General features: G+C 45.0%; 1 protein-coding gene across 1 annotated transcript in view; it reads right to left on the reverse strand.

The window, feature by feature from the left end:
• sfrp5 (secreted frizzled-related protein 5) overlaps nt 1-18,046 on the reverse strand; it is a 51,652-nt gene that overhangs the window by 23,645 nt on the left and 9,961 nt on the right. Inside the window, exon 2 of the mRNA XM_063071125.1 lies at nt 14,825-14,902. Coding sequence (XP_062927195.1) covers nt 14,825-14,902 — 78 coding nt within the window. The remainder of the gene's footprint in view (nt 1-14,824; nt 14,903-18,046) is intronic.

Here is an 18,046-nt window from a genome sequence, read left to right on the forward strand (position 1 = left end):
CGAAACCACCACCCCCCCGCCCAACCAATTTTTACCAGTGTACCACAGAAAGCATCCTCTCCGACAGCATCACAGCTTGGTTTATCAACTGGTCTGCCTGGGGCTGCAAGGAACTGTGGAGAGTTGAGGACACATCTCAGCACATCAGAGAAACCAGCCTGTCCTCTATGAACACTGTCTATACTTCACTGCCTCGGTAAAGCAGCCAGCATAATCAAAGACCCCACCCACTCCAGATAGACTCTCTTTGCCCTGTCTGTACCCTCAGAAGTTACAAAAACCTGAAAACATGTTCCACAAGGTTCAAGAACAGCTTCTAGCCCACCGTTACAAGAGTAAAGAACAGCCCTTTAGCATGATAAGATGAAGACCTGACATCACAACCTACCTCATAATGGTGTTGTACCCAATTGACTACCCGCACTGCACTTTCTCTGTAACTGTTACACTTTATCCTGCATTCTGTTATTGTTTTGCCTTGCCTCAGTATGCTGTTGTAATCAATTGATCTGTAAGCAAGACAAGTTTTTCACTGTACCTCAGTACATATGACTATAATAAACCAATATATGTTGAAGAGCACTATTTTGTCAGAGGCACTGCCTTTCCAGTGAGATGCTAAACTGGGGTGTTATTGTCTCCCTTGGGAGCAAAAGTCCTCCAGGAAACATAATATCATTCAACGCTTATTGACAGTACTAACACAGGTGATCCACACTTTACAGACAGATCCTTCAGCCCATCACAATCCTACCTGCAATCAAGAAAAACGTATATTGTCACAAAATTGTAGATTCTTGGTTCGTGGGTAGGAAGAATTTAGAAGGATTTGGGTCACTGCAGGCAAATGGGACTAGAAGGCATCTTGGTCGGCAAGGACCAGCTGAGCTGAAGGGCCTGTTTCTGTAACAAATGACTCTTTGACTCCAAACTGGGGGGCATTGAAGGGCAATGAGAGGTCAGATCTTCTAGGGCTCTGGCAATAAGATGACAGGCATGCCCAAATTCCAAAAAAAGATTATATAAGTAAAAAAAAAGTTCTTTCTTCAATAAGACTGAAAAATTGTAAAAATCACAAGGAAATAAGACAAAAATTATCTATAAATCACCTTCGACCTACTGAATCCATGCAGGTGAATGGGGTTGGTCTAGCTAGGTACCAGATAGTTGGGATGGAGTTGCTAGGATATGATCCCATGGCTACAGGACATGCTTTTTTTTCCCAAACCTGGACTGTTTGTTTACCATTTGGTGAAAATCGAGAAACCTGGACAAGTTGGAAGCCCAGAACAGGTTGAAGAGAAAAGGCTAATTATGAAAGATTTCAGAACAAAGCCCTGTATTTATGAGTTTCACATTTTGTAGGAATTAAATGCTGAGGAAAAGTAAGTCTAGACTGTATCAGAAGAGAGAATTTTGGATCATTCAAATACCTGTCAATGTTCAAAGTAAATTTGTAATCAAAGCAAGTATATGTCACCATATAACTACCCTGCGATTCATTTTCTTGCAGATATTTATAGGAAAATGAGACACAATAGAATTTATGAATAACTATACAAAGATTGACAAATAACTAATGTGCAAAGGAAGACAAGCTGTGCAAATAAAAACTAATATTAAAAACAGGAGTTGTAAAGAGTCCTTGAAAGTGAGTCCATAGGTTGTGGAATCAGTTCGGAGTTGAGGTGAGTGAAGTTATCCACACTGGTTCAGGAGCCTGATGGTTGTAGGGTAATAATTCTTCCTGAACCTGGTAGTGCAGCACCCAAGGCTCCTGTACCTCTTGTCCAATGGTAGTAGTGAGAAGAGGGCACGACCTGTTCAGATCCCTCTGAGATGTTGTTACTGCTCCTGCCTCTAACTCCTCTGGCAACTCATTCCAGATACCATCTACTCAGCTTGTGAAAAGTTTACCTCAGCTCATCTTTAAACCTTCTCCCTTTTGTCTTAAACCTATGCCCTCTGACCATAGACATCCTTACCATAGGATAATCACTGGGTCTTTAGTCTGTTATAATTTTATATACCACTCAGCTTCCTTCGCTCCAGGAAATGACATGTCATGAAGGAGAGGGAGGAGCTGGGAGAAGGGAGGAAACAAAGGTTAATTTGGAGAATGCATCAGTGGATGAAGGAGTAGGATCATCTTGGAATTACCACCGGAGGTGGAGTGTGGTGGTTGGAAATGTGGGAAGCAAACTTATTCTCCACAAGAGCAGAGGGATCTTGGGGCCCAAGTCCATAAATCCCTCAAAGTTGTTGTGCAAGTCAGCTGGTGGCGCAGTGAAATCAGCGCTGGACTCCGGAATGGAGGTTCCTGGGTTCGAATCCAGTCGGGGCCGCTCGCGAGTACGCTTTCCATCCGTGCCAGGTTGAGTGTTGAGCTCACAACTCGACCTCGTAAAATAAAGAAAAATACTGCGAAATGTCTGCGCGAGGAGTGGCTCCCCACGCAGCCTTCCGATCCGCGCCTTATACGGCATGAAAATGCCCGACGCTGGCCTCTCAGGCCTGAGTTGACATCACCATCATCATCATCATTTGACAAGGTTCCACACGGTAGACTTATTCAGAAAGTTAGAAGGCATGGGATCCAGGGAAGTTTGGCCAGGTGGGTTCAGAATTGGCTTGCCTGCAGAAGGCAAAGGGTCGTGGTGGAGGGAGTACATTCAGATTGGAGGATCGTGACTAGTGGTGCCCCACAAGGATCTGTTCTGGGACCTCTACTTTTTGTGATTTTTATTAACGACCTGGATGTGGGGGTAGAAGGGTGGGTTGGCAAGTTTGCAGACGACACAAAGGTTGGTGGTGTTGTAGATAGTGTAGAGGATTGTCGAAAATTGCAGAGAGACATTGATAGGATGCAGAAGTGGGCTGAGAAGTGGCAGATGGAGTTCAACCCGGAGAAGTGTGAGGTGGTGCACTTTAGAAGGACAAACTCCAAGGCAGAGTACAAAGTAGATGGCAGGATACTTGGTAGTGTGGAGGAGCAGAGGGATCTCAGGGTACATGTCCACAGATCCCTGAAAGTTGCCTCACAGGTGGATAGGGTAGTTAAGAAAGCTTATGGGGTGTTAGCTTTCATAAGTCGAGGGATAGAGTTGAAGAGTCGCGATGTAATGATGCAGCTCAATAAAATTCTGGTTAGGCCACACTTGGAGTACTGTGTCCAGTTCTGGTCACCTCACTATAGGAAGAATGTGGAAGCATTGGAAAAGGTACAGAGGAGATTTACCAGGATGCTGCCTGGTTTAGAAAGTATGCATTGTGATCAGAGATTAAGGGAGCTACGGCTTTACTGATGAGAGGCGACATGATAGAGGTGTACAAGATAATAAGGGGAATAGATTGAGTGGATAGCCAGCGCCTCTTCCCCAGGGCACCACTGCTCAATACAAGAGGACATGGCTTTAAGGTAAGGGGTGGGAAGTTCAAGGGGGATATTAGAGGAAGGTTTTTTACTCAGAGAGTGGTTGGTGTGTGGAATGCACTGCCTGAGTCAGTGGTGGAGGCGGATGCACTAGTGAAGTTTAAGAGATTACTAGACAGGTATATGGAGGAATTTAAGGTGGGGGCTTATATGGGAGGCAGGGTTTGAGGGTGAGCACAACATTGTGGGCCGAGGGGCCTGTACTGTGCTGTACTCTTCTATGTTCTATGTTCTATATCATTATGTGTTCAAGTTGATAGTATTTAAAAAGATGCATAGTGTGCATTGTGAGTTCAAGAGCCACAAGTTAACAGCCATTTCTGCCCCGGGGAAAGGTTATAGTGTACTGTACATGGAAAGAATGTTCCCTGTAGTGGGGGAGTCAGCCTCAGAATATAGAAAGATATCCCTTTGGAGCAGAGGGAAAGAGCAATTTCTTTAGGTGGAGGGTGATGAACCTGTGGAATTCATTGCCATAGACAGCTGTGGAAGGTCAAGTCAATGGGTATGCTTAAAACAGAGGTCAATAGGCTCTTGATTAGTCAGGGCATCAAAGGGGAACAGGAGAAGGCAGGAGAATGGGGCTGAGAGGGATAATAAATGAGCCATAAATGATGGAATGTTGGAACAGACATGATGGGCCAAATAGCCTGGTTCTACTCCTATGCCTTATGGTCTTATAGTCTTATGATGATATTGCAGCTCTATAAAACTCTAGTTAGACCACACACGGAGCATTGTTTTCAGTTTTAGTTGTTTATTGTAGGAAGGGTGATGAAGCTTCTTCGAGGGTACAGTGGAGATTCATCACGATGCTGCCTGGATTAGGCAACATGTTTTATGGGGTTAGGCTGAGCGAGCTGGGCCTTTTCTCTCCAGAGCAAAGCTGGATGAGAGGTGACTTGATAGAGGTGTACAAGATGGTAAGAGGAATAAGTAGGGTGGATAACCAGATCCTATTCACCAGAGAGGCAGTGGCTAATATGAAAGGGCATATTGTTAAGGCGATTGGAGGAAAATATAGGAAGGATGTCAAAGGTAGTTTTCTGTTACACAGAGAATCATTAGTGTGTGGAATGCACTGCTGAGGGTGTGATGGGGCAGATACATCGGGGGTATTTAAGAGCTTCATGGGCACATGGATGCTAGAAAGGTGGAGAGCTATCTGGGAGGGAAGTGTTAGATTGATCTTGGAGGAAGTTAAAAGTTTGGCACAACACTGTGGGCCGAAGGACCTGTACTGTGCTGCAGTGTTCTCTGTTCTGTGTTGTGTGTACACTGGGAAAACAATGAGAGGTGTTGTCAGCCCAGGCACTGCAGAGACTCGAACACTTGATGGAAAAGTGCTGACAATATTCAGCAAAACAAAAGATAATAATAACTATTGTTCCAGTGGCTGAAGGAATGTGGTGGTGAGTCGGCCTGATTTGTGGGATATCATTCTTCCTTTGGAGAATTTGATCGTTAATTCGGATGTGGTTTGTGCTTGCCCAGACTAATTTCCAACACATTCACATATGGAGCCCTTTAGTGTTGAAGCCCACGTCACTTTCCAATGAAGTACACATCTGATCTCCACATTTTCTGCCAATTGCTCTTACTGCAGGAGCACCTTAGACTATGCACCTCTACAGAACCATGTAACAACTACAATCCATCTATACAAGCCACAGTAAAGAGCACCAAAGACACCCCAAAGGGGGTAAAAATTGACACCGGTGGCTGTGCGAGTATGGAATGAGCTGCCGGCTGAAGTGGTGGATGCAGGTTTGATCACAACTTCTAAGAGAAGTTTAGATAAGTACCCGGATGGGAGGGGTATGGAGGTTATTGTCCAGGTGTAGGTTGAGGGCATGAGACAGAGTGAGAGCTCAGTACAGACTAGATGGGCTGAAGGGCCTTTTTCTGTGCTGCAGAGATCTAAGACTCTATTGAGAATCAGAAGAAGATCAGGGCAAGCGACTCAAACTACAAAGGAAGAGTTAGAGATCAAGGAGCATCATTGCACAGGTGACATAGGGAGAGATTTTAGGGTGGGAATTCCAGAAATCAGGTTCCTGCCAACTTGTACATAGAAGTTTACCATGCCAACCTTCATTGGTCTTGGCGTTAAGTTTACGGGTAGGAGCATGTTAATGCAGTTATCTAAGTTGCTGTTGCGGGTGCATTTGGAGTATAGTGTGCATTCTGATCACCCTGTTATAGAAAGGCTTTGTGAAGCTGGACGGTGTGCTGAAGAGATCTACGAGGATGCTACCTGGCCTGGAGGTTCTGAGTTACACTGAGATGTTGGCCACACTGGATCTTTATTCCCTGGAGCGTAGGAGATCTCACAGAAGTTCATAAAATCGTAAGACCATAAGACCATACAACATAGGAGCAAAATTCGGCCATTCTGCCATTCCATCATGGCTGATCCTGGATCCCACTCAACCCCATGCATCTGCCTTCTCGCCATATCCTCTGATGACCTGACCAACCAGGAAATTATCAACTTTCGCCTTAAATATCCCATGGACTTAGCCTCCACTACAGTCTGTGGCAGAGCATTCCACAGAATCACCACCCTCTGGCCAAAAAAATACCTCCCTACCTCCGTTCTAAAGGGTTGCCCCTCCATTTTGAGGGTGTGCCTCTAGCTCTGGGCACCCCCACCGTGGGAAACATTCTCTCCACATCCACCTTATCTAGTCCGCTCAACATTCAGTGCCAAACGCTCTCATATATTAACCCTTTCATTCCTGGAGTCATCCTTGTGAACCTCCTCTGGATTCTCTCCATTGACAACACGTCCTTTCTGAGATAAGGGGCCCAGAACTTTTGACAATACTCCAAGTGTGCCCTGACTAGTGTTTTATAAAAGCACAACATTTATCTCCTTGCTTTTATATTCTATTCCCCTTGAAATAAATGCCAACATTGCCTTTGCCTCCTTTACCACAGACTCAACCTGTGAATTAACCTTCTAGGAGTCTTGCACGAGGACTCCTAAGTCCTTCTGCACCTCTGATGTTTGAACCTTCTCCCCATCTGCACTATTGTTCCTGTTATCAAAATGAATTTTCATATATTACCCAAAGCTGTATTCCATCTGCCATTTTTTATCCCCATCCTTCCAATTTGTCTAACTCCTGCTGCAATCACTTTGCTTCCTCAGCACTACCTACCCCTCCACCTATCTTCGTATCATCTGAAAACATTCCCATAAAGCCTTTATTCCATTTGTCTAGATCAATGACAAACAATGTGAAAAGTAGCAGTCCCAATACCGAACCCTGAGGAACACCACTAGTCACTGGCAGCCAACGAGAAAAGGCCCATTTTATTCCCACTTGCTGCCTCCTGCCTGTCAGCCATTCCTCTATCTATGCTAGTATCTTTCCTGTAACGCCATAGGATTTTATCTTGTTAAGCATGTTATGCACGGGTAAGGTTGAACAGTCATGGTCTTTTCCTCATGGTTGGGGAATCAAACACTACAACAAGATAAGAGGAGAGAAATTTTAAAGAGACATGAGGGGTAACTTTATTACATAGAGGGCAGTGTGCACCTGGAATGAGCTACCAGAGGAAGTGGTCAAGGTCGGTACAACTTTAGCACCTAAGAGGCATTTGGATAGGTACGTGGAGAGAAGGGGCTTGGAGGGTTATAGGCCAAACATGCGTGACTGGGACCAGAGAACATGGAAAAGTACAACACAGGAAGAGGCCCTTTGGCCCGTGATATTATGCCAACCTAATTAAATTAGTATTCAATGCCCTACTAAACTGATCCCTTCTGCCTACACCATGTTCCAACTGATCTGCATTGCTCTATGACTAAAATAAACTGCTTACAACGTGTCAAAACTTGTATGGTCTGTGCCACAACAAACAAGAATTCCTGTTGGCTATTCTCACCAAACTAGTCCTTTAAAGGCATCTGTTAGTCTTGCGAGACCATGGATCTGCGCCTGGAAAGTCTTCACTCTCCAGGGCACAGGCCTGGGCAAGGTTGTACGGAAGACCAGCAGTTGCCCATGCTGCAAGTCTCCCCTCTCCACGACACCAATGTTGTCCAAGGGAAGGGCATTAGGACCCATACAGCTTGGCACCAGTGTCGTCGCAGAGCAATGTGTGATTAAGTGCCTTGATCAAGGACACAACACGTTCCCTTGGCTGGGGCTCGAACTCATGACCTTCAGGTCGCTAGTCCAATGCCTTAACCACTTGGCCACGTGCCCACACAACTAGTCTAATCACCTCCAAATAAGGGGACGTGCGTAAAATTCATGATTCTGATCCTGATTCTAAATGATAGCAAATGGTTCAACTGTGATCTAATGGAATGGCAGAACAACTTGAGGGGCAGAGCAGCCTTCTTCTCCACCCACTCTCGACAAAGAGGAGACAAAGATGATGACTGTTCCTCCAGCAGACCCTGCGTGGTCAGATTCCCAATCCTACCACCAAAGAGCCAAGAATCTACCGTACCTGAAAAGGCAAATAATGCTTTATTGTTTTAATGCCTCCCCCCCCCCCCCCCAGCACCGCACAACAGAAGTAGCCTGGATTCTTGCATTTTTGTGCTCAGGGCTCTAGAGTGAAGCTTGAACCCAGGACCTTTTACCTCAGAGGTGACAGTAACCCTGAAATTCAGGGAACTGAAATACCTATAAGCAAATAAATCTGGTTTGGAAAGAAGGTCTTGGTGGTGGTGACCACAAAACTCATAAAAACCCATCTGGTTCAATAAAGTCCGACACTTTATTGATAAAATAAGAGCAAGGATTAGCAGTTGGAATAACGCTGTTGCTGCAACCATGGAAACATGGTTGAGGGAAGGGCAAGGTCCAGGGGACATGACTGAAGGGAATGCAAGTGAGAAGAGGGAACCACATTGATGATTAGGTTAGAACATGATGGGAGTACTTGTCCTTGAGGACATGGGTAGACATTAGAAATAAAGGTGGGATATCCCAGGAGGCAGTCATTTTAATTCTACTTCCCATTCCCACACTGGCTGGCTGTCCTTGGCCTCCTCCACTGCCAAATTGAAGCTGTAGAAACTAGAGGACCATTTTCAATCTGGGCTGTCTCCAACCTGAACACTGAATTCTCAAACTTCTGGTAACCACACCCTCTGTCTCTCAACTGCTTTCTCCTCCTGAGAAGAATTATGTCCAGCTCGGAGTATTGTGTTCAGTTCTGGTGGCCTCATTATAGGGACGACGTAGAAGCTTTGGAGAGGGTGCACAGGAGATTTTCCAGAGTGCTGCCTGGATTAGAGAGAGCATGTTTTAAGAGGATAGATTGAGTGAGCTGGGGATTTTCTCTTTGGAGCAAAGGAGAATGAGAGGTGACTTGCCAGAGGTGTATAAGATGATAAGAGGCATTGATAGGGCGGACAGCCAGCAACTTTTTCCTCAGAGCGGAACTGGCGAATACAAGATGGGATAATTTTAAGGTGATTGGAAGAAAGTATAGGAGGGATGTCAGTGGTATGTTTTTTTAGGCACAGAGTGGTGGGTGTGTGGAACACTCCGCAAGGGGCAGTTGTAGAAGCAGATTAATCAGGGACATTTAATATGCACAAAAATCAAAGTGAAATTAAGAGCTATGTGGGAGGATGTTGGTAGATTGATCTTGCAATAGGCTAAAGGTCAGCATAACATTACAAGCTGAAAGGGCTGACTGTTTCATGCTCTATGTTCTTGGATCCGCCAACCTCCATCCTATCTCTTTCTCCCCTCCACTCCATCTCCCCTTCACCCACACACGCCTCCCTCTGTTTCCATCAGCTCTCCCCACCCCCCTTATTTGGTTCCATGATCCACCTTCCTCTCCTTTCGAGTTCCATCACCTGCAGATCTTTGTCACCTCCACCCATCATCTGCCAGCCTCTGCCGTTATTCCCACTCTCCCCTCCTCCATCTGCCCATCATCCCTCCTCACCTGGATCCACCCATCACCTCCCAGCCTGTGTCACTATTCCCACTCTCCACTCCTCCATCTGTCCATCATTCCTCCTCAGCTAGATCCACCTATCACCCACCAGATCCATTCCTTACCCTTCCCTCCCTTCTTTCCTCTGACTATCTCTCCTGTATCTTTCGGTCCAGGTGAAGAGCCTCGAAGCAAAATATAAACTTCATCAAAGGTATTTTATTTTTTTCCCGTCCCCCATCTCCACCTCGCCATCCCCTTCTGGCTCCATCTGCCTGTCATCTGTTGCCCCCTCCTCGGTCCACCTATCACCAACTGACACCACCTCTTCTTCATACCGATCATCTCCCCTCTCCAATCTCAGTCCTGATGCAGGGTTTCAAACCGAAAAAAATTGACAATTCCAATACCCAACTCTGTACAGATAATGCATTGCTCCAGATTCCAGCACCTGCAGTCTCTTACGTCTCCCTGAGAATCAGCACCTTGTCCATTAGGAAATGTGCTGCCAGAGGGGATGGTGGAACCAGTTAAATTCATTATCTTTCTGAGACATTCAGCCAGTCAGTTAATTAGGCAAGGCATAGAAGAATATGGACCTACTGTAGGCATATGGGATTAGTGTAGACAGGGAAAAGGGTCAGCATAAACCTGCTGGGCTGAAGGGCCCATTTTTATGCTGTACAACACTACACTCAGTGGCCATTTTATTAGGTGCCTCCTGTACCCAATAAAGTGCCTCTGGGTGTGTGTTCCTTGTCTTCTGCTGTTGTAGCCCACCCACTTCAAGGTTTGACGTGTTGTGAGCTCAGAGATTGTCTTCTGCACACCACTGCGCCAGTGTAACACGTGGCTATTTGAGTTACTGTCGTTTTCCTGTCAGCTCGCTCGAACCCGTCTGGCCATTCTTCTCTGACCTCTCTCCTTAACGAGCTGTTTTCGCCAACAGAACTGCTACTCATTGTTTTTCACACCGTTCTCTGTCGACTCTAGAGACCGTTGTGTGTGAAAATCCCAGGAACTCAGCTGCTTCTGAAACACTCAAACCACCCCATCTGGCACCAACGATCATTCCATGGTCAAAGCAACTTGGTTCACATTTCTTCCCCCCTTCTGATGGTTAGTCTGAAAAACAACTGCAGCCCTTACCCACAGCATGTCTGCGTACCTTTATGCTTTGAGCTGCTGCCACATGATTGGCTGAGTAGATATTTACATTAACGAGCAGATGTACAGGTGTACCTACTGAAGTGGCCTCTGAGTGTACAACACTTTATGTTGGCACTAATGTCTGTGGATAATCAAAGGTTTCCAATTCACCTCTAAGCCATCATTAATCCATACCTCTCCATTGCTATTTATGGTCTTTGGTATCCCAGGCTGGCTAAAAGCATCACTCCACCCTTCAACTGCCTGTGACTGAAAAGTGCTCTACAAATTATAAACACAGGAAGGTCTGCAGATGCTGGAAATCCAAAGCGACACACACAAAGTGCTGGAGGAACTCAGCAGGCCAGACAGCATCTATGGAAATCAACAACTAGAGAAGGGTCTTGGCCTGAAATATCGACTGTTTATTCATTTCCATGGATGCTGCTTAGGTGGTGAATCTGTGGAATTCATTGCCACAGATAGGTGTGGTGGCCAAGTCATTGGGTACACAGTAGAGTCTACTTAATTGGGACACATTAAGGTCAATACTTTTTGGCCCAATTAAGCAGCTGCCTCAATTAGCCAAAGTTTAATGGAAATAGTTAAAAAGCTGTTAAAAAAAGACAACCGAGTAACAAATTATGTATTTGAGTTTGCCCACAAGAAAATGAAACTCAGGGTTGTATATGGTGACATATATGTACTTTGATAATAAATTTACTTTGAACTTTAATGAAATTCAGAACAAATTAGAACACTACTAGTATACAGTACTATAAAACTGTGTATTAGTTTCTAATAGTTATCAACAGAGGCATTTATCCAGTGTACACCGCTGTGTTCTTTTGACTAGAAGTGAACAAATTCAGCGCAGACACCTTGTGCAGATAATGGACATCATTCATAGGATGTTGTCGACGATTGCACCCTCCAAATCTTCATATTCATTACATCATTCAAGATGATTGTCGATACCTTCAAATTCTTTGTTGTTGGTAACATGTTGAAGTAGTGAAATGGTTTTATTTTCACACTCAGCTGTTTCTGGCAACTCCAACCCTCAATGCTTGAAGGTGCAGTGAACAAAGTGGTTGGAATTGTCTTTCTGCTTATTTCTTGTCAATTATCAGTGGTAAAAATCATTGCATTTTGTACACAAATGCACACAACTAATGTGAATAAGAAACTGCTTGGCAATGGTCTCCTGTCCTAATTAAGCGGCATAGTGTCCAAAATAAACAAAAGGAATCTCAGCTATTTTCTTGATTAGGTTTGGTAGCCTCCAACCTGATGGCATGAATATCGATTTCTCCTTCTGGTAAAAAATTTCCCCTCCCCTCTTCTTCTGTTCCCCACTTTGGCCTTTTATCTCATCTCACCTCCTCCTGGTGCCCCTCCTCCCTCCATTTCTCCTGTAGTCAACTCTCCTCTCGTATCAGATACCTTCATCTCCAGCCCTTTACCATTCCCACCCATCTGGCTTCGCCTATCACCCTCTAGCTATCCCTCTTCCCTCCCCTTCCCCCATACTTATATTCTGGCATCTTCTCCTTTCCTCTCCAGTCCTGAAGAAGGATCTGGGTCTGAAACATCTACGGGTTTGTTCAATTCTCTGGATGCTTCCTGGCCTGCTGAACTCCTCCCCCATTTTGTGTGTGTTGCTCTAGATTTCCAGCATCTGCAGAATTTCCTGTGTTTATGATTTGTTGCTTTGCAAGAATTGTCCCAGATAAGTGGCTGTCTCAATTAACTGATGGCCCAATTAACCAGAAGCCATTGTATTTAAAGCAGAACTTGATAGGTTCTTTAGAAGTAAGGCTGTCAACGGTTACAGGAGAAGGCAGAAAAATGGGGTTGAGAGGGTTGATTGACGATGGAGCAGACTCATTGAGCTGAAGGGTCTGATCTTGCTCCTATGTCTTATGGTCTGATGAAATCAAGGGATTTGGGGTTAGTGCTGGAAAATGGTGCTGAGGTTGCATCGAATGGGGGAGCAGGAACAAGGGGTTAAACATGTTACTCGTTCTTCTATTATAATCTTCCTTGCGCGTCTGTTGGGTGTTTTGTTGAGTGTCAGTGGAGAGTTGACCCCAGTCAAGGCGTCTGATCAACACACACAAAATATTGAAGGAAATCAGCCGTTCCAGGCGCATTTATTGAGGGGAATAAACTGTTGACATTTTGGGCTGAGACACTTCACCAGCATTGGAAAGGATGGGGTGGGGGAGAAGCTGCAATAAGAAAGTAGGGGATGGGGAGGAGCTGGCAGATGATAGGTGAGACCAGGTGAAGGAAAGGTGGGTGGAGAGGATGTGAGAAGCTGGGAGGTGATAGGTGGAAGAGATAAAGAGCTGAGGAAGAAGGAATCTGGTAAGAAGAGATAGTAGAGCAAGGGGAAGGAGGAGAGGATACAGAGGGAGGTGATGGGCAGTGGAGGAGAAGAGAAGGTGTCTGAGTTCCTCCAATATTTTGTGTGTTTTGCTCAAGATATCCAGAATTTGCAGAACGTCCTGTGTTTATGAAGTTGTGTGGTCAAACAAGATTAACAGGACAGGGCAAACAAAGAGAGAGATGCGAATCTGACCAGAACAGGGTGACTGGGAGGTGATAAACATTAACATAGCCAAGTAGTGTCTAGTGAAAAAGACTGACTGCTTAAAAGTAATTCTACAGATTAAAGAGTAGTTTGAATTGTCACGTACATCGAAACACTGACACATACAGTGATATGCGCCGTTTGTGTTAACGACCAAAACAGTCTGAGGGCGTTTGATCCAATCTTCCAGCGCCAACATAGCATGCTCACAATTTGCTGATCCTAACTTGTAGGTCTTTGCAATGTGGGAGGAAACTGGAGCATCTGGAGGAAATGCATGCAGTCACCATGACAACTTACAGACGCCCTACAGTCAGTGGCGGGACGTGAGCCTCAACTGTTGGCGCTGTAAAGCATTGTGTTAGATGCCTCCCTACACCACACCACCCTCAGCCATTGGAAGGGGTAGGACGGACCATCCATATGCCATGGAGATACTTATTTCACCGAGCCGTAGCTTGGTTCTGAATCTATGTACATATGACTGGCCTCGCGAGGCTCTGTCCTTTAGTCTTTTTACTTATTTTTGCACTATTTATTTTTTAATATATATTCTTATTGTTATTGCATTATACTGCTGCCGCAAAATAATAAATTTCACGATATACAGTATGTCACTGATAATAAAGTTGATTCAGTTCCCCCAGATGGATGTGAAAATACCACTGATTCAACAAGAAAATTTAATCTCTCCAATCCGTCACCAACATTATCACCAAATCACCCCCCATCAGCATCCTGGCTGTCTGCATCGGCCTGAAACCCAACCGTTCCAACTTCATAAATATTGTGGTCACAAGCGCAGGCCAATCTGGCCGGGGATCTCACCTCCTAGCACCCTAAAGCCTTTCCTCCATCTAACGGGGACACATCAGGAGTGTGATGGAATACTGTCTACTTGCCTGATGAGTGTGGCTCCAGTGACTCTGAAGAAGCTCATATCCAGGATAAAACAGCCTCGTGATGAGCTTCACAAGAAACCACAGAGTCGTGGACACAGCTCAGCATGTCGCAGAGACCAGCGTCCGCTCCGTGGATTCTGCTTGCACTTCTCGCTGGCGCAGTACTGCAGCCAACATAATGCCAGACACCACCCACCCCGGACGTTCTCTCTCCTCACCCCTCTCACTGGGCGGGAGTGACAAACACCTGAAAACATGTAGCACAAGACAGCGTCTCTTCCACTTCTATAAAACTAATGAACAGTCCCCTAGTATGATAAGATGTTCCCTTGATCACCCAGTCTACCTTGTACTTTATAGTCTGCCTGCACTACGCTTTCTCTGTAAGTGTAACACTTTATTCTGCAGTCTCTCCTTGCTTTCCGTGTGCTGTCTCAATGCACTGTGTCACGAAATGATCCGTATGGAAGGCACTAGCTAGTTTTCCACTGTATTTTGCAACATGAGACAATAATAAACCAATTTATTGAATTACCAATTCAATTTACCCTAGTGACAGTGTATACTGTCTACACGTTCATCCTTCCAACACTCTCCCTGCAAACCTCATTGTGGATGGGCTCAGTCAGTGTGGAAAAGGGATGGACTTCTGAATATCTGGAGAAAGGAGGATTGTGTGGGAAAACGCTGTCGAGAAGTTAGATCACCTACGATCTGCCATTCTTACACCAGCTGACTCTCAACCAACTATTCAACCTCCAGATGGCCCCCCCACCCCACCGACGCAGAAAGCACTTGAGCAGAACGAAGACTCACCAAACTCGCTGGCGCAGTAGTGCTCAAGAATGATGTCCACCTTCATCTCGTTGTCACACGGTGGGCAGACCTTTGAGACTGCAGAATGGGGAGAGGTGCATACAAGGGGGAGAAGGATAAAGCAGTTTAGTTTTTTGCACTGTTAACAGAAACAAGAAATAAGAACAGGAGTCACCCACTGGGATGCTGAACCCTGTTCTGGCATTCAATAACATCAAGACTGGTCCTATTCCCTCAAGCTCGTTTTCCCATCTACACCATCGAGTTATAGAGTCATCCCTGCACCTCAACAACAGACCCTTCAGCCCATCTAGCCCTTTCTGAACTATTATTCTGCCCAGTCCCATTGACCCACACCTGAATGATAGCTCTCCATACCCATCCCTTCCACGTACTTATCCAAAGTTCTCTTAAAGGAGAGGAGAAGATGGCAGCGTGACGCAGCTCGCAGCGGCCACTCCGGTGGTGATGTCTGTTATCTGTCAAGTAGGGTGCCGTGCACAATCCTGATTTGCTGGAGACGGACTTGACAGCACGGAGGAACATCTGGTGAAACTTCTGAAATGCCTGCTTCACTGCTGCTGCTACTGTGAGATCCAGAATCTCCGGAGGGGAAGGCCCCGAGTCCTCAGCTTTGCTTGTTGCTCGGCGGCCAGGGCGGGGTTGAAGTGCTCGGCAGAGGATGGTGCTCGGAGAGGCTGTATTGGAGGGGCTGGTCAGAGGCTCGAAGTTTTCAGACGGACTCAGAGTCGGCTGCGGTCGGGTGCTTCCAATGCATCGGCAAGTTTGCGGTGCTTGGAGGTTCATGGCAGGAAGAGATTCTCCCTTCTACCGTCTGCGTGAGATGATGAGTCAATCGGGACTTGAGACTTTTTTTTTTACCGTGCCCATGGTCTGCTCTTTAACAAATTACGGTATTGCTTTGCGTTGTTGTAACTATATGTTATAATTATGTGGTTTTGTCAGTTTTAGTCTTGGTTTGTCCTGTTTTTTTTGTGATATCATTCTGGAGGAACATTGTATCATTTTTTAATACATACATTTCTAAATGACAATAAACGAGGACTCAGTGTCCTCATAATCCAATCTAAATGTTACAAACAAACCCACATTCACCACTTCCATTTGCAGTTCGTTCCACACTCACACTACTCTCTGAATGGAGAGATTTCCCCCTCAGGTTCCCCTTAAATATTTCACCTTTCACCTTTCACCTTTCTTAACCTATGCCCTCTGGTTCTAGTTTCAGTCAACCTTAGTGGAAAAAGCCTGCTTCTATTTACACTGCCTATACCATTCATCATTTTGTATACCTCTATCAAATCTCCATCCATTCTCTTATGCTCCAGAGAATAAGGTCGTAACTTATTCAAACTTTCCCTGGAAATCAGGTCCTCAAGTCTGGCAACATCCTTGCAAATTTCCTCTGATACCTTTCCTGCAAGTAGGTGACACAATGCTCCAAATCTGGCCTCAATAAATTCTTATACAACTTTCACAATACAATATCCCAACTCCTGTACTCAGTACTTTGATAGGTCAAAAGCTGTCTTTATGACCCTATCTACCTGTGACACAACTTTCAAGGAATCAAGGATCCATATATCCTAATGTCCAAGAAACAATTGACGTTAGCTATATACAGAGACTTATGAGTTATGGTCCCTGAGTTGAGAAATCCAAGCACATCTAAACAATGATATTACTCCTGAACTCAGTCCTAATTGACTGTCCCAAGACAATACACCAAGAGAAAGCCTCCTCCTGATATCTACTCTCTGAGAATGGTACCTACCTCACTAATGTCACCTGTCATTCTTCTAACCTCAAGTATGGCCTTCCTTCATTGGTCAATGTCCTCATTGTAGGAATTGATCTTATCTATCTACGATGAGCTGAGTCCAAGGTCACAGTCTCCCTCTGCTACCTGGATATAGATCTCCATGTGTGGCCAGGGCAGCCTGCAACCTCAGTAAGACATCATTACTTTGTTGTGAATGCCCATACATAGAGATCTTTCCTTGGTACTATTGGCTCTATCTACAAAAGGCATTGCCTCAAGACGGCAAGATCCATCATCAAGATCCCAACCATCCAGGTCATGTCATCTTCTTGCAGGTACCTTCAGGCAGGAGGTACAGAAGCAAGAAGTCGCCCACCACCAGGTTCAGTACCAGTGACATCCCCCTAACCATTTGTTTCATGAACCAAACTGCACAATCCTAATCACTACGGCTTAGCAACACTAGGACCACCTTGATCTAAAATGTTCATTTTTTTTTGGGCTAATTGTGTTTATTATTATTTTATTATTAGACATACAGCATGGTATCATGCCCTTCCAGTCTAATGAACCCATGTCACCCAATTACACCCATCTACCCATGTGATCAATTAACACACTAACCCTGAAGTCTTTGCAATGTGGGAAGAAACTGGAGCACCCAGAGGAAACCTGCATGGTCACAGGGAGAACATTCAAAATTCTTACAGACGGCGGCAGAACTTTTAATAATAAAGATTAGCTTTATTTGTCACATGTACATTGAAACATCGAACTGTACAGTGAAAGGCGTTGTTTAGTGTCAAGTTCCAATGCAGTCCATGACGTGCTGGGGGCAGCCCTCAATTGTCACGATACTTCCGGTGCCAATATTGCATGCCTAGAACTTGCTAACTCTAACTCATTGTCTTTGGAATGGGGGAGGAAACCGGAACACCCGGAGGAAACCCATGTGGTAACGGGGAGACGGGACAAACCCCTAACAGACAGTGGCAGGAATTGAACCCTGATCTCACAGCCGGCAGTGTACAGTGTAAAGATACATAACCATGCAGGCTGCTGGTGCTGTGGTAGGATCATGTTAACGGCTATGTTACTATGCTGTGTCTTTTCTAAAACATTATTTATGTTCCGAGCAACACATTCAAAATGCTGGGAGAGCTCAGCAGTTCAGGCAGCATCTATGGAGGGAAATAAACAGGTGACATTTCGGGTCAAGACACTTCATCAGGACTGCCTGATTAATTACGCTAATGTTTCTCCCTGTGAATGCTGATCATGTGATATTATGTGCCTGTGATGTTGCTGAAAATAAATTTTTCATTGTACCTGTGTACGTGTACTTGTGCAGATGACAATAAACTTGAGATCTTACTGGTTTGAGAATGTCCAACTTATGGACCCCATATATATGAACAAGCTCCCATAAATAATATTAA

This window comes from Mobula hypostoma, chromosome 19 (assembly GCF_963921235.1).
Source record: "Mobula hypostoma chromosome 19, sMobHyp1.1, whole genome shotgun sequence".
NCBI lineage: Eukaryota > Metazoa > Chordata > Chondrichthyes > Myliobatiformes > Myliobatidae > Mobula > Mobula hypostoma.